This window comes from Arvicanthis niloticus, chromosome 4 (assembly GCF_011762505.2).
Source record: "Arvicanthis niloticus isolate mArvNil1 chromosome 4, mArvNil1.pat.X, whole genome shotgun sequence".
Classification (NCBI taxonomy): domain Eukaryota; kingdom Metazoa; phylum Chordata; class Mammalia; order Rodentia; family Muridae; genus Arvicanthis; species Arvicanthis niloticus.
The window spans coordinates 49,857,541-49,877,699 of NC_047661.1; the positions used below are offsets into that span (position 1 = coordinate 49,857,541).

The 20,159-nt window shown below is 45.2% G+C and overlaps 1 protein-coding gene across 6 annotated transcripts in view; it reads left to right on the top strand.

Annotated features, from left to right (window-relative positions):
* The window catches only part of Schip1 (schwannomin interacting protein 1), a 154,329-nt gene extending 135,178 nt beyond the window's left edge, over window positions 1-19,151 (top strand). For all 6 annotated transcript variants that reach the window (XM_076932494.1, XM_034499914.2, XM_034499913.2 and 3 more), the window contains 5 exons: window positions 9,321-9,438; window positions 10,477-10,674; window positions 11,354-11,477; window positions 13,789-13,882; window positions 18,495-19,151. In XM_076932494.1, the coding sequence (XP_076788609.1) occupies window positions 9,321-9,438; window positions 10,477-10,674; window positions 11,354-11,477; window positions 13,789-13,882; window positions 18,495-18,546 (586 nt within the window). In that variant the 3' untranslated portion in view covers window positions 18,547-19,151. The remainder of the gene's footprint in view (window positions 1-9,320; window positions 9,439-10,476; window positions 10,675-11,353; window positions 11,478-13,788; window positions 13,883-18,494) is intronic.
* Window positions 19,152-20,159: the final 1,008 nt, after the last annotated feature.

Genomic DNA, 20,159 nt, shown 5'->3' on the forward strand with positions numbered 1-20,159 from the left:
GAGCCACATCCCCACCCAGCACCATCTTTTAATTCAATCTTATAAACATTTCCCGTGTCCTTCAGATTGTTCTTTTGCAGATCATCACATGCATGAAACCCACAGAAGATACTTTTACCGAGAACACAAACCCTTCCATGTTGTTATTTAAACAGATCAGATTGGGGGGTGGTGGTGGCCATAATTTGTTGTGTCTCTTCAGATGTATAATATATTTGCAATTAAATAGATAAGTAAATTGTATCAGTACAAATGCCATTAAAAGAAAAGACTCATGCCTTTCCATTATAGCCCCCCATTCTGCCAGGCTTTGCTATCTCTCATCAACTGTTCCCAGATTCGTCCTCTCACATCCCACTCAAACATCCCACAGAACAAAGAAATGATACAGCCACTCACTCTGTTCACAGCAGTGCCTCTGCACCATCAGTGGGTCCAGAGTGCTGCTTGGATCAGTCACTAGGAAGGAAGTAGGGCGTGGCAAGTAGGACCAGGCTTTTAGGAGCCGAGGACCTGACTGCCACTTAGTAGCACTTGCTAATGACATTACTGTGCCTCAACCTTTTGGTCTGTAAAATGGGGTGGTACCTGTGCCTTCTTCATAAGGTCTCTGTGAAGACGGCAAGGGGAGTACTCAGAAGAGTGCCTCGTCTGTACAGCCTGATGTTTGATGTTGTTATTTCTGTTACATTTTTATTTGCTTCTGTATAGTGCTGATTATAGCACATGAAAAATTAAAACAAAACAAAACACTGCCAATTAAATGTCCCCATAGTACTTAGTTGATTTTAGTTGTTGAGAGACTCAGACTTGTTTGGACATATTCTTTTTGTATGCAGTTTTATCCATTCTTTGAGAATTTCACACAAATTATTTTGATCATATTCACCCCCTACTTCTCCCCATAACTCCTTTCAGGGCTGCCTCCCACCTCTCGCCCTCTCCTAATTTTGTGTTTTGCTGCTGTTGTTTCATAATCCAGAGTCCAATGTGTGTTGCCCGTATGCTCATGGTGGGAGCGGCATCCATTGGAGTATGGTTAACCTATCAGGGGACACGCCCATAATAAAACTGACTGTCCCTCCGCTGGAAGCTTCATCACCTGTTAGCTTCTCAGTTAAGGGTAGGGACTCACACACCCGTCTCCCTCCATGCTAGAATGCTGACTGGCTTGATCATGTGACAGGTCATGTGTAAAAGCAACAGCATGGCTATGAACTCATCAGTTCAGCCGTCCCATCACAGACGTTATCATATGTCTCTAGGACTTGTAAAAACAAAGAGACACAAACAAGAAATGCATTGGTGAAGGTCTCTCCTGGAACTTCGTCACATCAGAGTTGAACTCTCCTACACCATCTGTAGCACCAGTGTCTTGCTTGTCCCCACAGTGACACCCTCACCGGGTGGGCACTGGCAATAGAACCTAGATCCTCTCCAAGAGCAATCAGTGCTCTTAACCACGGAGCCATCTAAGGCAATGTTACTATGGAACCAAGCCTAAATAGCAACCTCTAATTGTTTCTCAGTATGACCATAAGAAAGGTGAACTGAAAAGTATAAAACTACATGAATTAAAATATTCACCTTGGAGTTAGAGTGGAGCTCAATCTTGGTACGTGTGAGGCTCTGGGTTCTGTCCGATCACAGAAAAAAGAAAAGACAGACAAACAAGTCCTACTAACCCCAGTTACCTCAAAATACACACAATACTGCCATTCTCTGCCATATTTTCTCAGGAGCCTCTTAGGCACCTGACAAAGGAAGGCTTGCTTCTTTACCCTGCACGGCTCTAGCAGCTGTCGGCAGGAGAGAAAAGTTTCAGTTCGAGGACTGAGTTGGGTAATTAGGATGGCTGGCTTTGAAAAATAGTTAAATTTCTGCCAGTTACCTAGGGGCTCTGGTTTACTGCAGTCACATGGAGAAGTGTAGCAGTGAGATCAGGAGGGGTGTTGGTGGGTGAGTGAGAGAGCCTGTCCACGCAACCGTTCACCTTCAAGAAGGCGGTGTTCCAGCTGCCCACGGATCAGCTCCCACTGTCCACAGCAGCCTGCCAAAAGCAGATCAGGCTGACTCCGGGGTGAGTCACACTCCCGCTTCAATGTGGTCTGAGTCAGATGGCAGCTGTCAAATGTTGAGCCCCACTCACCTTCCCTCCAACGCCCAGGCTCTACCGCCAACTCTCATCCTCTCTCTTTTGCCTTTTCTAATTCTTACCAAGTGCCCACACATGACAACTCAGAGGCATTCGAGGGAGACGAGTCTAAAGTCAACACAATGACTTCCATCAAGAAGTATTTAAGTGTAGTCCTTCCCATCCCACCTAAACATTTGAGAAGATTACTCATTGTCTCTATTTTTGTGGGGTGGGGAGTACACGTGTGCCATGGCACATGTGTGAAGGTCAGAAGACAACTTGTAGGAGTCTGTTCTTTCTTTATGGTGAGCCCTGGGGATTGAACTTAGCTCAGCAGGCGCAGCAGAAGGGGACCTTTCCTGCCGAGCTGTTGCACTGGCCCTTACGTATGCTTTCTATGTATAAAACTAGAATCGCACTGTAATTACTCTTTATGACCCTTTTTTTCACATAACACCATATCGGCATCTCAGCCATTTTCATAGCTATTCCAGTGTGCGTGTGTGCGTGCGTGCGTGCGTGCGTGCGTGCGTGCATGCGCATGTGTGTTCACATGCATGCCTGTGTGTTTGCTACCTGAGTAACTCATTATATTTCATATTTTCTTCTTAAGCATATCAGATTCCAGATTTTTGTTTCATTTTGTTTGTGTTTTCATCTTCTCTTTTATTCTCATTTATGAATGTATTTTACCCCTCTTAAAGCGTCCTAGCCCCTCAGGAGAGAGGATGCGTACCACTGTGTCTTTGTGCAATTTTACCAGTCTGGGACTTTGTTTTTCATATATAAAGCAAGATCCTCACTCCTTAGTCGGTAGATAAAGTGCCTGGCATATGATGGACGTTCACAAATGGCAACTTTTTATTTTGTAAATAGGCTGCATGGAAATCATCAGAACTCAATTAAGATGAAAATAGACCACATTTGACCTCTAGCTATTTTATGCCTACTATCCTAAGAGGGTTTGTTCTTGCCTTCCATTCATACTAGAGAGTATTCCTCTTGAAAATACATTTCGCCCACATTAAAATCCTGTAATTTCAAATTCAATTACAGGGAAGTGGTCATCAGTGAAGGAAATTGGCACTGATGTGGAATGAGAGCCAACAGCTGTCTGAGGAATCCAAGTATTTATAGCTCTCTGGAGCCCAGGTTAGGAGATGGGCTGATGCTTCTCCAAGGGAAAGCTTGTGGGTGGCCACCCAATCCACTAGCTGCTTAGCCACGGAGACTCTGGCCATGAGGTCTTGGAAGCCTATATCAGCTGTGCTTTGAACATGTACAGGAAGAAGAATTGAGAACTAGCCTTAGAAATGGGAGCAAAAATGGGGGCATATGTATCAGGTATAGAGAAGAAAACCCAGTGACAGCCGTTCACAGGCCCCACTGACTTTTATCGATGTTTCCTCTTCTCTTAAGATGCCAGGTCAGAAGTGAATAAGTAAATTAATGAAGAAAAATGCCAGGACAAGACACAAAGTGATACGTTGCCCCACCAGGCAACCTATTCTTTGGCACTTAGTTAGGAATACCAGCTAGCTTTTCTGGACACACGACTTCCGGGGAATCGCCCTCTGGGCTCTTTCCTGGGTTCATCCGTCTGCTAGCTGCACTTGCTTTCATCTGAAGCTCTTTGCTTTAACATTCCTGGATAGCACCTTACTTTACTAATGTCCAGGTAGCAGTGGTGTTTAATGGAATAGGGAATGTCCACCAACTGTTTTTGAGTTCCCTTCCGATGTGTGTGTTTGCACTTTGTGGTTGATGACTCGGGCCCTTGTGACTTGCTGGAAGACCTCGGTTTTATTCCTCCATCAACTGTCATGCCTTTACTAACAGGGGTCAAACACCATAAAATGCCTTTATGGTCCAACAAAAAAACTTCAATGAGTGAACTAATTCAAATAAAAGTCAGTAGACTGTAGTAGGACTGTAGCAAATGAGAAAGTGTGTTGTCTGATCCTTGAATGAATGAATGAACTAATAATCAAACAATCCTTTTCTCTGCATACATGCTTAGGAAAATCATTTATTATGCTTTTGTGTGATGATGCCATGTATTGAACCAGCAATATTTGCAGCTGGTTTACAGTCAGAATGGTTTTTTTAAAGTCCAGTAGAGTGTTTAACTGTTTCTTGACTAGACCTTGAAGCAAGAGGAAGTTTATACACTCTTGCTAGAATAAAAGAATCTGTAGCGTTGTGTTTCCATAAAAAATATGGAGAAGTAGAAACCTTGTTCCTTTCTCATTGTTTTTTAAAATAGCAGTAGGCGTTTGTATAGTTCTTGAGGTAAGTATCTACAAGGCATAGTAAACAGGGAAGAGAACGAGGCAGTTTGTGGGATACAGAAGTATTCTCTACGAAGCAATAGTGTGTCCTCTTAGCCTCCACCATCCCACATGATGCGTAGCTAAAGCTCACCCCAAACTCAGCTGTTCTCACGTTCATCATGACATAGTCCCAGAAAAATGAAATGCATTTATACATACCCTTGGGTAGTTATAATCCATATTTGATGCACTATTCCCTTTGAAATCAATATGAAACAGAAAAATGGCATGAAAAATATGAGTGATTATTCATTATGCATAAAACCTTTGAATAATGCATCAAAGATCCATTCAGATAAATGGGAAATAATGTATTCTAGCAGCTTGGTCACAAACTGTTGGGGGTGTTGAGTTATGAATGGCACTGCAAAACCGTGGTTCACGAGCCATAGTAGCTGCAGACAGTTAATGAGCAATGAAGCCGGAAACCCATAGGCATATGGAATTTCCCTCTTGCTCTGTTCCCTGGGTGAAGCCATATAGTTGCCTTGAAATTATGAACAATGAGGGGAGGCATGAGCCCTGTAAAGCTATGCTGCCAAACACAGGTAGGATCTAGTAAATTAAAATGGAGCTCTCATGTGTTCCTGGGACTTTGGTTCTGAGCTCTGGGATGAACTGACACAGAGAGCCTATTCAGAAAGCAATCTCGGAGTCAAGGCATGAAAGATTGTGAAATCTTAAAGTCAGAGAGATGGATCAGTGAATGAGGATGCTTGCTATGCAAGCATGAGAACCCAAGTTCAAGTCCTCAGTCCCCACACAAAAGCTGGGCATGCCAACAGTGTCTCTAACCCCAGGATTGGAGGCCTGAAGACAGGTAGATTCTGAAGTTCACTGGCAGCCAGCCTAGCCAAAACTTCAGGTTCAGTGAAAGAGCCTGTCTCAAAAGAATAAGTGAATAGAAGAAAATCTTCTCTGACCTCTAAGTGTAGACTCATATAGCGCACACATACACATGCACACACACAAGCACAGGCACGCACACAATGTTAAATATTCATACATTGATGCCTAAGCCAGATTCTCATTTCTAGAACTAGAAAACCAAGAGGAACTCTGGGCTTCAGAGCTGCCCTCAGACCAGACTTTAATCAGCCCAACCTAAGACCAAGGACATGAACCCACTTGACAATCTTTGCTGTAAGTTATCAGCAAACTTAAAACCATGAAGTTGCTTCTGTCTGGAGAACACAAGTCTTGTCTCTGTATTTTTTAAAGAAATGGGATTTTCCCCGTCAGCACTCGCAGTCAGAGCCAGGGCCTTGCTCACCATAGGCCAGTGTTCTACCACAGAGTTCTATGCCAACTATTCAGCCTTTAGAGACAACAACTCCTCATGCAGCCTGGGATGGCCTCAACTCTCAACATTCCTGCCTCGGTTTCCTGTGTGCCTGTGTTAGGGTGTCACTGCCTGATGAAGAGCTGGTTTGGGGTTCTGGTTTGGCTGTTGTTTGACTCAGTTGTATACCGTTGGCTGTGCTTTGAGATCTCCCTTGGTAGCAAAGAACACCTGTTTCTGCCATCCTCCCAGGCCCGTGCGTAACTATAACTGCACTGTCCTCATAACTGCAGCTGAAATCATCACAACCCTTTTCTAAGAGATGTTCCTCTCACTGTGGTTTACATCAGTGAGATGTAGCGGGGACACTGAGTGTCCCCATCCAATGCCCTTCCACGTAAGCAATCAACACCATTCCACGGGAGCCGCCTCTGCTCGTGCTGATGTGCCCAGAAGACGTGCCCAAGTCTTATGTCTTCAGCAAGTTCTGAGCTCTATCCAGACCCAGGTGGGATGCTTCATGCCCACAGCTCTGGGCAGCTCTACTGTGTGACATCCCATGTGGTCCATAAAGAAGAGATTCCAGGGCTAATCACCACCACCTAGACCTCCCAGGAGTAAAACCAACCAGCAAGGCAGACTACCCATGGCATTTTTTTTTTTTTTTTTAAGCAATGTTCTGCTAAATACTTAGAGAGATGTCTCAGGCCAGAGTTCAAACTCCAGTGCCTGATTCCAGTGGCTCCATCTCCAATGGGTCTGACATCCTCACCTGGCTTCCACAGGCACTCATACTCGTGTGTGTGTGTGTGTGTGTGTGTGTGTGTGTGTGTACGCGCGCGTGCGCGTGCGTATGTGTATGCGCATGCACGTGTGCATACACTCACATAGACACAAACACACATAAATAAAATAAACTTCTTTTAAAACATCAAATGACCCCGAATGAGATGCTTTGAAACGATAGCTTCCATAAACAAAATCCTTTTTTTCACTTAGTATTGTGCTCAAAAGACCAAGGAAGCCTGAACTTTGCAGGATTTAAGTGAGGCAGCAAAAGGGAAGAGACCCAGGGAAGTGCAGTTTTCAGAAATAAACCTTGCAGACAGCTGCCAAGCAGGAAGGTGAGAATGGGGATTATCTGTCCTCTGACTCCATGGCACAGAGGCCTTCAGAAGACCCGGTGGCCCTATCACCCCACAGCCAGGCCTCTGCTTGGGGAATGTGGTCGAGTTTCAACCAAAGCTGTCTTCCTCCTAAAATGCGATTAAAGGCTAAAGGCAAAGAAATCCTTCTTGAAACAGGAGCCCATTGAAGATGTCTTTACTAAAATCCTTCCTTAATCAGCTATGATGTCACATCTGCCCTGTGAGTAACATATTCTTGGCGATTACCTCCGTAAGGAATTACAAGCCCCTTCCCCCATCCTGCCCCACCCCATCTCCACCCAACCAAGCTCCCTTCTGTTTCCCATGGCGCTACTGTGCTGCTAAGGTGGTCTGGGGGCTCTTCAAGTCCCCCAGCTGTTAGAAGCTCCCTGTGGGTGGTTGGCCAGTTTGGGGCAGAGCTGTAGAATTTATTATTATATTTTCTTCACAATGAAGATATTTGTCCTGGGGCATCTTTAACTTGGTTTTGTGATATTCTTTCTGCTGGTCGTTTGATATTTTTACACTCTTTATCTCCAGCAGCCAGATGCTTCTTTGTGAGACTTTATTCATATCTAGGAAATGCTGCATAATCCTAGACTCGGGTGAGATTAAAATGTGTCCCTAGACTGTCCTTCCGAACCATAGATCTTTATTTTATTGTTAGAATTGCTTGATTCCGCTTTTTAGACAAACTGCGGATATCACAAATTTGTTAAACTTGATGTGTCTGGATCAAAGGGAAATCTGAACATGCTAGATACCACAAGATAAATGAAGAAAATGTAAGGGAGGCAGGTTCCAGCCCAACTGAAGGGCCAGCTGCTTTCTAGTTACAGATGGTATGCGTCGTCATTCAGACAGCCGACTGCATCAGAGTGGCTGTCGGTGTGTGAGCAGTGTTAGGGTACAGTCCCTTTAAAAGTCACATCAGCTCTAAGATTCTCTGTGCCTTTGCCCAGCTTCCAGAAAGTGGAAAGGGAGGGTAGTTCACAGGTACGAAGCACCTACCCCATGCCAAGCTCTGAACAAACTGAGGATTTGGAACCCACTGTGAACCAGTCATCTCAGAGCATGTGGTCTGCTTCCCTGCAGCTCTGGGCCTGGCCTCCTCATCTGTGTCAGGAAGGTTGGACAGACTCAGAGAGAGGGGTTACCTTTTTTTGAAGGGAAAACTAAGCTGGAGGTTGTGTAATTATAAAATTTAACAATAGGTGGCAGTACATACCCATTTTAATCGCAGTACTGAGGCTAACCCGGGTTAGTGGGGAGCAATTATATCAGTCATGGGCAAGGTGTGCAAAGTTTCTCCATCATTAGGATAAAGAAAACCAAACACAAATGTCAAGTATTAGATTAGACCCTTGCAGGAGTAATAACACCAGAGCAAGTTCGGTGTCCTCTGCCCCAAAGTGGCCTTAGACTGACCCCCTGTGGCCCCTTCCGGCACCCCCACCCCCACACATACCTATATATACACAAGACTTACTTTCCCACAAGACTGGGATATTGGAGATACTGAGAATGACCAAATAGTACTGAGATGTGGCTCACCTTCAAAAGACAGTTAGGACCAAGAGCTGAGCCCATGGTCTGGGCACGTCATCGCCAGTGCTTGTCCTTTCTGACTCCACTGCCAGGAGCATCCTTTCTGGAGCTTCAGAATCCTGATGAACTCCCGAGAGGTGTGCATTCTCATGGTGCTGGGTGTTGGGGGCAGTCTGCAGGAGCACATGCATTTTAAGACTCAAAACACCCTGGGATTTCCTTCTGTCTCTTGGGGTAAACAAGTCTATGGTGTTTTTGTCTTTACGTGACATAAGTGAGCTTCCTCCATTGGCTTTCCGCAACTGCTTTAAATAAAGGTTTCCTTCAAGTGGTCCTGTCGTACTAGAGGGGAAGGAGACTTTCTTCATGAAGCTGTAGTCTTGGGACATTGGTTCTCGTGAACTTGCTTGGGTTGTCCTTCTAAAACAGAATCCAAAATAGCATCACACAATGTTATTGGCAGAAGTCTGTTCATCTTGATCGGCAGAACTGTAAACACAAAGCATCTTTTTGTATGTGCCAGCTATTTGTTTGCTATTCACTGGGTGCTATAACATATAACTCAAAGCACAGACTGATGTGGAAAACAAAAAACAAAAAAAAAAAAAAACCAGCATGCTGGGAGGTCCTCTGATAAGGTTTGTATTTGCAGAAAAGAATTGGCTGAGACAGAAGGATTGCTAGCCCAGGCTATGTAGCAAAACCCTGTCTCAACAACAACAACAACAAAAGGAAATGTACAATGATTTAGGTCACTTAGTTCTCCACATGAAGAACACATAAAACTGTTTTGTCTGTAAACTCCATTTAATCAGCTCCAGCCAGGTAACGCCTAACTAAGCAGAATTACCATCCCGCTTGTTTCCGCCCAGACTACAGAGTGGGATGAACCTCCAGATATGCTTTGTCAATGACAGCGGCAGTGACAAGGACAGCGATGCAGATGACAGTAAGACTGAAACCAGCTTGGACACGCCCTTGTCCCCCATGGTAAGTCCAGGTGGCCACCGCCAGGGCCACTGCCTTGTCTTCTTTCCTGGTTGTTCAGCATTTATTCTGTCCTGAATCCACAGCAGCCATTCCAGGAGGGGCTGGGATTGCACGCTTTGAGAATTTGACAGTGACCCCAATTCAAAATCAGGACACAGTAGGGATGAATAAGGCTTATTAGAGTTGTTGACTATGAGAGAAATCACTCACTGTTTTAGAGATTAAAAGAGAGCTGGGCATGGTGGTGTGTGCTTGTAATCCAGGCACTTGGGGGTTTGGTGGCAGGAGGATCACAAGTTTGAGGTCAGCCTAGGCGTCATAGTGAGTTCAAAGCTGACCAGGTATAGATAAGAAATAGTTACATCCCTTTATCTGTTCCTTATGTATAATGCATATATGTGGGAAAGAAAGAATCTTTCTCACTGGGCTTCGAACTAGAAGCCCACATGTTCCGGAAGTCGAGACGACTCATGAGTGTTTGCTACTGAGGTGTTCTCCCCTCTGTGGTGTCTTTCACCTTTGCTCTGATGACCAGCAGGTGCGTGTTGACCTCTGAGCGTAGGGCAAATGTCATTTGATGGCTGATCTCTCGAAGACTCTCTCAGACCCTGGCTCTGGGTTCCATAATTAAACATGGCCCTTTGTAACTTTTACCACCCTTCTATTTATGCTCAAGACAGAATCGTTCTAAGTAGGCCCTTTTTTAGGTTTCTTGTGACTGACAGGCTCATTGCAATCAAGTGGGTAGTGGAATTGCTGCCAGCCCCCACCTCCACTGAGAGAGGACCCTGTTGCTAGTGCCCCTCCCCCCCCAGAGAGGACCCTGTTGCTAGTGCCCCTCCCCCCCGAGAGGACCCTGTTGCTAGTGCCTCTCCCCCCCCCAGAGAGGACCCTGTTGCTAGTGCCCCTCCCCCCCCCCAGATGTTGCTAGTGCCCCTCCCCCCATCCCCCGCTGAGAGAGGACCCTGTTCCTAGTGCCCCTCCCCAATTGCATGGCAACTAGAGTGAAGTTTGAAGCTTCTCTTCTTTCCTTCACAGAGCAAGCAGAGTTCTTCCTATTCTGATAGAGACACTACTGAGGAGGAATCTGAATCCCTGGATGACATGGACTTCCTCACAAGGCAAAAGAAGCTACAAGCTGAAGCCAAAATGGCCCTGGCCATGGCCAAACCAATGGCCAAAATGCAAGTAGAAGTGGAAAAACAGAACAGGAAAAAGTCTCCCGTCGCTGATCTTGTAAGCAGCGGAGGCTGGCATGCAAGCGAGCGTTTGGGGGCTGAAGATGGGTTCTTTCCCAGAGTTATGCAAACTGGGGTTTCTCTGAGGCAGTTTGTCAGACGCACCGGCAATTGAGAAAGAACACAGTCCGTTTCTTTTTCCCGTCTCCTGTTATACTGGAAAACACGGGGGGCAGCATTTCATAGAAGTAAACATTCGCGGCCCATGATTCAGATCCCTGTGTTCCTGTTCTGTCACAAGTGAAGGATTGCTATAGCTTCTCACCTGCCTCTCGAGGGAGACGGTATAGTGTAATGAATTAGTGCCCTGTACTTAACAGTCACTGGTAGCTCTGCCACCGGCCTGCTGCAGGGATCGGTGCTGGTGGCGTGCTATAAAGTAGTAAACAGTTAGCTGATACTCTTAATTTTACCATTGCCATTCCTATTATCTGTGTTCCCTATACCTAGTGTTAGAGACCAACCTGAAAGCCTGGGATGCAGACAGTATCATCTGCCCTACAGAGGGCATCATAGTAGGAAATGGGTGTTAAATATGGGACCACCCTTAGGACGCTCAGGGACTGGGGAAGCTAGGTAGAAGTGGGTGGCTGGGACTGGGTCTATAAGAGCAGACTGGCTCTTCCCCAGGGTCTTTGCCACTCGGCTCACCCCTCCACTGCCCCTTGTGTCTCCAGCTGCCACACATGCCTCACATAAGTGAATGCTTGATGAAAAGAAGTTTAAAGCCCACCGACCTGAGAGACATGACTATTGGGCAGCTACAAGTGATTGTCAACGACCTCCACTCCCAGATTGAAAGTAAGTGGGGGATCTGCTTGGAAGTAGGCATGAGGTGGACAGTGGTGAGGGGCAAGTCTTCCTGGGAGTTCAGTGCTTCTGTTCTGCATTTGCACTAGGATGGCTGTGTGTTTTCAAGATCAAGACAATCACAGGGCTCTTCTATTGGTTTGTTTAAAAAAAAAAAAGAAAGAAAGAAAGAAAGAAAGAAAGAAAGAAAGAAAGAAAGAAAGAAAGAAAGAAAGAAAGAAACTCTAAAATGTCAGAAGCTTTCAGAACTGTTAAAGGTTCACCATGGTTACCAGTCCTTTTAAAATTGCTGGCTCCTAGCGCAGGCCATGTGTTTAACTTGTATCTGCAAGCTTTGCCCAGCCGTTCCTCCCACCTCACGTGGGTATACATTTGTTTTAGCTATCCTCGTCATCACACATCAAATGAGACTTTTTTTTTAAGCTGATGTATATTTACAAATATGGAAAAATTACAAAGTTCTCTCCTCTCAGGATAAAGGGATTCAACAGATGCATGCAGACAGGGAAGGAGCTGTGTGCTGATGGTACTCACTGGAGGTCGTTTGTCACACAGAGAGCAGGCAGTGTTTGGCCCAGAGAAAAAAGGTGTCCCCACAGGGCAGCCAGGTCAGCCAGATCATGTCATCAGCCCCACATGAGATGGCACATGGGTGTGTGTAATGCCTGTAAAACGGTCCTGTAGACTCGAGAAAGATGATTCGAGCTGGTCTTTGTTGAGGCCAAGAGGGTCTGTGGGGAGTCACTAAGTAGATTTCTCTGTTGTTATGTTAGTTTTAAGCTTTCCTTAATAGAAAGTTTAAAACTTAATATGGAGCTGGGGAAGATGCAAAAAAAAAAAAAAAAAAAAAATCCCTCCTGTGTACTGAGGGTAATGTGCAGACATGTTGAGCGGTGTAGAAAAGGCAACCCAGGAACAAGTTAAAAAAAAAGATAATTTTTTTTTCACTAGATCCAAATAAAAATAATGCGATGTGCTTAGGTGATGTTTTAGAATCAATAGACAGCATTTCAGATTTTTAATGTTTTGTTTTGTTTTGTTTTGTTTTTCGAGACATGGTTTCTCTGTGTAGCCTTGGCTGTCTTGGAACTTACTCTGTAGACCAGGCTGGCCAGGAACTCAGAGATCTTCCTGCCCCTTGCCCCTTGCCCCTTGCCCCTTGCCCCTTGCCCCTTGCCCCTTGCCCCTTGCCCCTTGCCCCTTGCCCCTTGCCCCTTGCCCCTTGCCCCTTGCCCCTTGCCCCTTGCCCCTTGCCCCTTGCCCCTTGCCCCTTGCCCCTTGCCCCTTGCCCCTTGCCCCTTGCCCCTTGCCCCTTGCCCCTGCCTCCCAAGTGCTGGGATGAAAGGTGTGTCACACCACTGACTGGTTTAACGGTTTTTTGTTTTGTTTTGTTTTGTTTTTTAAACCTTAGACTCACAGGCATGGAGGGCTTGTTTAAAGTCAGAAACTCTGAAAACATGTCCAAGGGGCCCATGGCAACAACCCCACTCCCTCCTCTTGTCTCTGCTCACAGGTCTTTTCAGCTGTTCTCCCTCTGTGTGTACACATAACAGCCACAGTTCTTAACTTCTCTGAGGGTAAAATGTAAGAGTGGGCTCCTTGTCTATTCCTGAGCCACGCTGACCCAGCCCACTAATATCAGGAGAACTAGAAATATTAGTCTTCATCTGGTTAGTTTCTGGCTGTAAGGCAAGGGCTCAAAAGTATTCTCCTTGCACCGTTTTTCCAGATGTCTTTCTTCAGATCTTACACATCCTGCCACACCACAAAACTAACTTTCCAGTATTTCAGAGGATATTTCTTTTTGCCAGTATCTTCTTAATTTTACAAACAGGTCATGTTGCTCCAAAGGGTGCTTCACCTGCACATATAAGAAGCTGATGTAAGAGTCCATTAGAATTTGGATCTCCAGAAACCCATGTAGATTCTGGATGGGTGTGGTGTCTTACCTGTAGTCTTACCTTAGAAGGTACAAACAGCAGATCCCTAGAGTGAGCTGGCGAGCAAGACCAGCTGTGTGAGTGAGCCGTGGGTTTGGTTACAGGGTGGATTTATTCCAATATGGAAGAGCAATTGCTGATCATTCCCAACATGGGCCTCCCATGTCTAATTGCCCAGCCACACATGTAAAATTATACATATACATGCATGCAAGTCATGCACACATGAAACATGGAGAAAGAAAAGATTCTTTCCTAGGATCTTCAACTGCTTATATGTACTTTCATGTCTGTGAACATGCATTATGTTCTGATTTCAGTGTGGCTTGATCTGATTTTTAACGTTCCCTTTTTTGCCCCAGGTTTGAATGAAGAGTTGGTCCAGCTGCTTCTCATTCGAGATGAGCTGCACACAGAACAAGATGCCATGCTGGTGGACATAGAAGACTTGACTAGGTCAGTCTGGCTTCCCCCTTCCAAAGGAGAAAAGAAGCCTCGGGTAGACCAAAGTTGAAAGATGAGGGCAAGCATGAGCTCTTGAGACTTAATCCCTTACGTTCGTACCTAACTCACCAAACAGGTACTGATATTTGCTATTTAGAAGAGAGGAAGAGGCCCAAAATCCTCTTAGAAAATGCTTTATTTTTAATCTCTCTCTCTCTCTCTCTCTCTCTCTCTCTCTCTCTCTCTCTCTCTCTCTCTCTGTGTGTGTGTGTGTGTGTGTGTGTGTGTGTGTGTGTGTGTGTGTGTGTAGGGGGGTGGAGAGGCAGGTAGAGGTCAGAGGACAACCTTGAGTGTCTGTCCCTGTCTTCCTCTTTGTTTGAGATAGGATCTCTTGTTTTCGGTTGGGCTTCCAGGGATTCTCCTATCTCCAGCTTCATCTCACAGTAGCTGCACACAGTACAGTAATGAGGCTGTAGACCGTGCTACAGTATCCAGCCTTCTGTGATGTTCTAGTTCTGTTGCTGCAATTATTACTATGACCAAAGTAACCTAGGGGGAAAAAAACGGTTTATTTCATCTTACAGATTATAGCGCATCATTGGAGGAAGTCAGGGTAGGAACTCTAAGGCAGAAACCATGGACGAATGCTGTTTGCTGGCTCATTCACTGTCCAGCTCACTAAGGCTGATGCTCAGCCAGTTTCTCCATACAGTCCAGGACCACTTACCGAGGGAATGGTATCACCCACAGTGGGCCCAGCCCTCCTGCATCAATTATCAATGAAGACAATCTCCCACTGACAGGTTCTTCAGCCAGTCTGATCTTGGCAATTCCTCTGTCAAAGCTTTCTTCTCTGTTAACTCCAAACTGTATTAAGTTGACAATTAAAAGTAACAAGGCACTCCGGTATTCACACTTCCAAAACAAGCTCTTTACTCACTGAGCTAACTCCAGGCCCAGGAATGGTGATAGCTGTCAGTCTGAGGACTTCTTATGCTTTGCTCTAAATCAGGGCAACATTTCTAGCCTAGAAGGGCTTCATCCTGCAAAACTGTTACCCCCAAGACAGCTGCCCCTCATCCATTCCACTCTGTTGTTTCCAGCACAGGAATAGCCACTTGGTTGGTGCCGCAAAGAGATACCAGCTGTTAAATGGGCCAGCTCTTGATCTTTACTGCCATGTCTGGAAGGAAGGGATCCTGGCATCTTTCCACAGCCCCAGGGCCACCAGATTATTCTTATCATGGGGAAACTGAGATCCGAGTGTCAAGCTGGACATGGATCCAGCTGCCTTGTAGGTTAGAGTAATGAATCAGGCTAGTGCTAGTTCCCAGTTCTTAGTAGCTTCTCTCATGGTAAAGCCCATCATATGTATGTATGTATGTATGTAGAGTGTGTGTGTGTGTGTGTGTGTGTGTGTGTGCATAGATATATATAGGGCATGTATGGGTAAGAGATAAATATATTTCATCTAGCTAACCAGTTTGCTCCAGGGATCCCCTTCCCCTACCTTCAGAGGCTGTAATTATAGGCAGGTCTCCACACCTACTCATCATACACATGGATTCTGGGATCCAAACTCCAGTCCTTACTCTTGTATGGCAAGTGCTTTAACCACTGAGCTTTCTTCCCAGGTCCTTGTTTTGTGTGCTTTAAATTATCTTATCCCTCATCTAAAAAAGGAAAGACCTATTCTTCGTAAGTTGAGAATATTTGCCAGCAGCTGAATTATTATAGTAACACTCAAATAATACCATTGCCACCTGGAGACATGTTGGGGCATTGCCAACTGTAAGGCACCCCATTTTGTTACCCAAGAATCCAAGAGTCATGGAATTGAAAGGATAGCATCAGCAGGGAAATAGACACCCATAGTTCACAGAAGCCTGCAGTCTTCCCTAGCTCCCATCTATCTGCCTATGATGGCAAAAGCCTTCCCCACCCCTGCAGCGGTGCTAGTATTCTGTGCTGAGAGGAACACTGAGGGACTCCTACCCACTTCTCAAGATGATAGGCTTCATATCAGTCTCTCTGTGGGCCTGCTGGTATAGATGGGTGATTTGGGAGACCAGGCAAGCAGGACCATAGGGTCGGAAGCTTGGAGATAGTAGAGGAAGTTTTTCAACTGGAGCAGTCCTATAATAGACAGAAGCGTGGTGCTCCCTTGAAGCCCTCCACATGGAAGAAGAGGCCCATCCTCCTGTTCATGCTAGGGGTGGGGATCTGTGCATGGGACAGAGGAGAACCAGAGGGTGCTTAGCCATTCCCAGTGCTATCCCTAAAGAGACCCCTCTGGGAAGTCTGGGTCCACAGTTTCCTTTACCTGTTCTACCCTCAGGACTATAGATGTCAGTTCAAATCCACTCAGCTCAATTTTGGCTCCTCCTGAAAGCACCTAGAGATATTTATAAACTACAGGTGCCTGGGTCCCACACAGAGAGATTCTGATTTAATTATTCTTAGACTAGGCTAAGAATCAGACTTTTTAAAAGTTTCCTTATGATTTGAAAATCACTTGTGTGTTTCTTAAGAGCCGTTCTCTCTGCCCGCCTCCTAGAGTTTACTTTTGGGTCATTATTCTTCCCTCATGTTGGATTGCCAGGACTCGCAAGCCCACCAGCTAAATCCAGTCAACAGTTAAGACCTTGGAAGGCTTTAATCCAAAAGACCATCCCTGGGGAGTAGCCACAACACAGTTTATGCTGCTGTGTTTCCCACACATGACCAGCCATGTGCTGAGTGCTAGAGTGTCACCAGTTCTGAGGATGCCAAGACCAGCTTACCCTCCCCCTCTGTGTCCTGGCCACAGCCCGGCCTCTGTGAGCTTCATCACAGTCATATTGGTCTACTGTTTCTCACCAGGTGGTGATGAATTTCCTACCCTAAGAGCAGAGATGGCACCACTTGAATCCTTTGTTATGTTTTAGATTCTAGCACTGGGCCTGCCATGCACATAGTAGGTCCTCAGCAATGATTATATATATATAGTCATTTTGCAGGGCTTGAATGATACACATCTTACATCTTACAAAGGACTTTAATGTAAAAATGATTAATGAAAAGGTTTATGGAAATTCTTTCCCTCTTAAAATTTTAATGAAATTCTTCTTATGTATGTCTCAAAAGAATACATAGCTTTTAATATTTTCTAAAGCTGGTTTTTTCTTGCCACTTTTTCTTGCCTTTGCAGGAAGTCTCTTGATGTGTGTACCGGTGTGTACAATTGTGTAAGGGTACATTGAAACAAACACTGTAAGAGCTGTAATTCAGTTAGCTACAAGGGAACCTTCTATCACAGGACATTAGAACATTTCTTGAATCGAATTTGCCGGAGATACCCACAGATTGCTCTGTGAAAATGATCCATAGTTCTTTTACCCATCAGTGGGGCCGTGGTCTGTTTTGTTGGAGGAGGGTCAATAACAGTGTTTCCCTGGGTTCCTTGATTGCCAAATATACATTGCCATTTGTTCCAGAGTTTCTGCATGTGGCAAGGGTGCTGCCGTCACGTGCCCAATTTTTGAAACTGCCTGTGGTTTGTCTTCTCTGCACCATGGATAGGAAGCTTTCTGCATGAAACCAGGGCATAAGCTTGGCGTCATCGGCTCCCCACATCCAGACAGTACACATCTTGTCTCCAACCCTCGATGACAGCCAGAAACCACAGCCTTAAGCCTCTCACAAGACTTGTCATTTCCTAAAATCATCCTTACAAATCGTTAGCTTTTTGCAGCCTACAGATCTTACAGTTTTGGGGGGTTGTGCCTGTTCAGGGGGTTACCAAGAACATGGCTGTTTCTCCCCTCCTGTGCCCACCACTCAGCTCCTGGATTGTCCAAGTTTTGCATCATACCCTCCATGGCCATTTCATTGTTGTATTGACGCCTTAGGATTAAGTGGGGGTGGGGGTGAACTTACGCTAACATGGGAAAACTTTGTATCCACTCAGAGCTTTACATCATGTGTTTGACGTAAGCTTTCATAAGAGCAAATCAGATGGGCAGCTCCAGGCTCCTGTCGGGCTTAGTTAATGTTAAAATAATCGCTCAGTCCACCCTCAGCCACTCAATCTTGAATGCTGATCTTGACTTGTTTTCCCCTTTGGTTCCTGCAGTGCTGGGCGTCTACAGGTTGGGCGGGCGAGTACTCTCTCTCCATTGAGCTATAGCCCTACCTTTAATGTTTGTTCCCTGTCTGTGCTCTCTTCCTGGCCACATTCACTGTAATGCTCCCTGCAAAGACCTTACTGAGCCTTACTGAGCCCTGGGAGCAATGCCTGGCATAAAGAAAACACATTTTAACTCTTCACTGATGTAGCCATCTCAGCTACTCACCTCTTGACATCTTTTAAACACAACATTTTGCTTCTTCACAGTATTAATATATTAATACTTGCGGGCCTCATATTAATCTCGCAATTCACAAAAATCAAGGAGTCATGATCTCCGAATATAAAAACCAGAACAGTCCGTTGAGCTGGAAGGAAGCTCTCTCCCCTGACTTGAGCGTCTCATCCCGACTCTTGGTGTGGAGGCTGCTGTAGCTTTGGTTTAGAAGGTGTTGGTTGGAAAGCAGTCTGGGTCTTTCTCCTCAGTGCTGAGTGATTGTATCATTGATTTTGCAGACACGCTGAGAGTCAGCAGAAGCACATGGCTGAGAAAATGCCCGCGAAGTGAAAGAGAGCCATCCACCAGAGGACAAGCTAGAATTTATTTTGCTTCTGTGGTTGTTTAAAAAAAAAAAAAATGCTGTTGCTAAAGGTGGCTCCGAAACAGATATCAGTGTTAGTCATTGGTAATGTCTGAGCTTACTGTCCCGTGACTGGCCTTCGCTTCTTAATTTATTTTAATTTTTTTTTTTTTTTTTACTCTCGCCACTTACTATCAGGCGTTTTAATAAAATATTGTTACAAGAACTGTACAGTACTTACACCACTAACAACCGTGGATAAGCAGAGGGTAGTTTTAACTTTATTTTTATCTGTTTAGAGACTTTAAGTTGGAGCAGTATTTTACCATTGACTATTTCATTCTTCACAGTAGCTTTGAAGAGGAACTGTAAATGACGGTGCTATACAAGTCAAAAATACATGCCTGCCTCGTAGTGAAGTCGTAGCTCTCCATACTACGTATATTTTAATCAGTTTTCAACATTTTGTGAATGTTGACTACCTGAGGTTTATTCTTAGATGTGCTATTAACATTCTGTCGGATCCACATGGTTCCTTGGAAGTTTTATGTATAAATATGTAAAATAAAAATTAAAACTTTGTTTCATATGATACGTTCTTTTGCTCACTAACAAACACTGGCTGTGCCTCCTTTGCCCTTTGCCCTTTGCCCTTTGCCCTTTGCCCTTTGCCCTTTGCCCTTTGGGAAATCCCCACCAGACCGTGAGAACTGACAGTTGCTCCAAAGAAGGTAGCAAGGTAAGAGAGACTATGACGTCAGTTGCGTCAGGGCCAGCATTTCTGGGATTGACTAAAGCAACCCGTCTGGAATGTTGCCTCACCTCAACACCTTTTCCTCTTGTTAGGCCCTTGGATTGTGTCAGTGCTCCATTTAACAAAGTTACCACATGAGCAAATGGTGTTTGCACTTTTTTTGTGGACCCCAGAGCCTGACATGGCTGTGATTCCTGCACAAGACCCTCACATGACTGGGCCCACTGGCATCCTCTCCTGAAAGGTGGGAGGGCTCACAGAGCACTCAAGGTTCTTTACCTGGGATATGTGAACAGTTAACAATTGCTGAGGGTCAGAAGTATTCTCCTTGGGTCTGTAGCATCTGCAAATCGCCCATGTTCCTGTGAATAACTAATTCAGCTCACTGCTTCATCAGATTAGATGTGGGTGGAATCACTGCTTGGTGTGATGGTGGTGATGGTGGTACTACCTGAAGTAAAGTTCGACATTCGTTCCGGCTCCACAGGAAAACTAACGCAGCACATTTTTACTGTGTTTCTAAAGCTACTTTTTGCCATTTGTAATTTCTGAAGCACTTTTATTAGTCTCAAAAATTTACAGCTCTAAAGAGGATTGTAAGCTGTTCTCCAGTAGGTGGAGAGACTCACTCAGTTAACTGGTGTGCACAGACGACCCACCAGCTATGAGAGATGAGCAGTTCAACAGCCCAGCCCCCCAGTCCCAGGTCACCTAGTTTCTAAGTAGAGTCCAGAGTACAGGCAAGACTTTAGAAACCAGTATCCCATTCTCCTTTTACAGAAGTACTGGACCACTGCTAGTCACTGAAGGAGTTACCACAGTTCATGTTTAGCCAAACAGGTCATC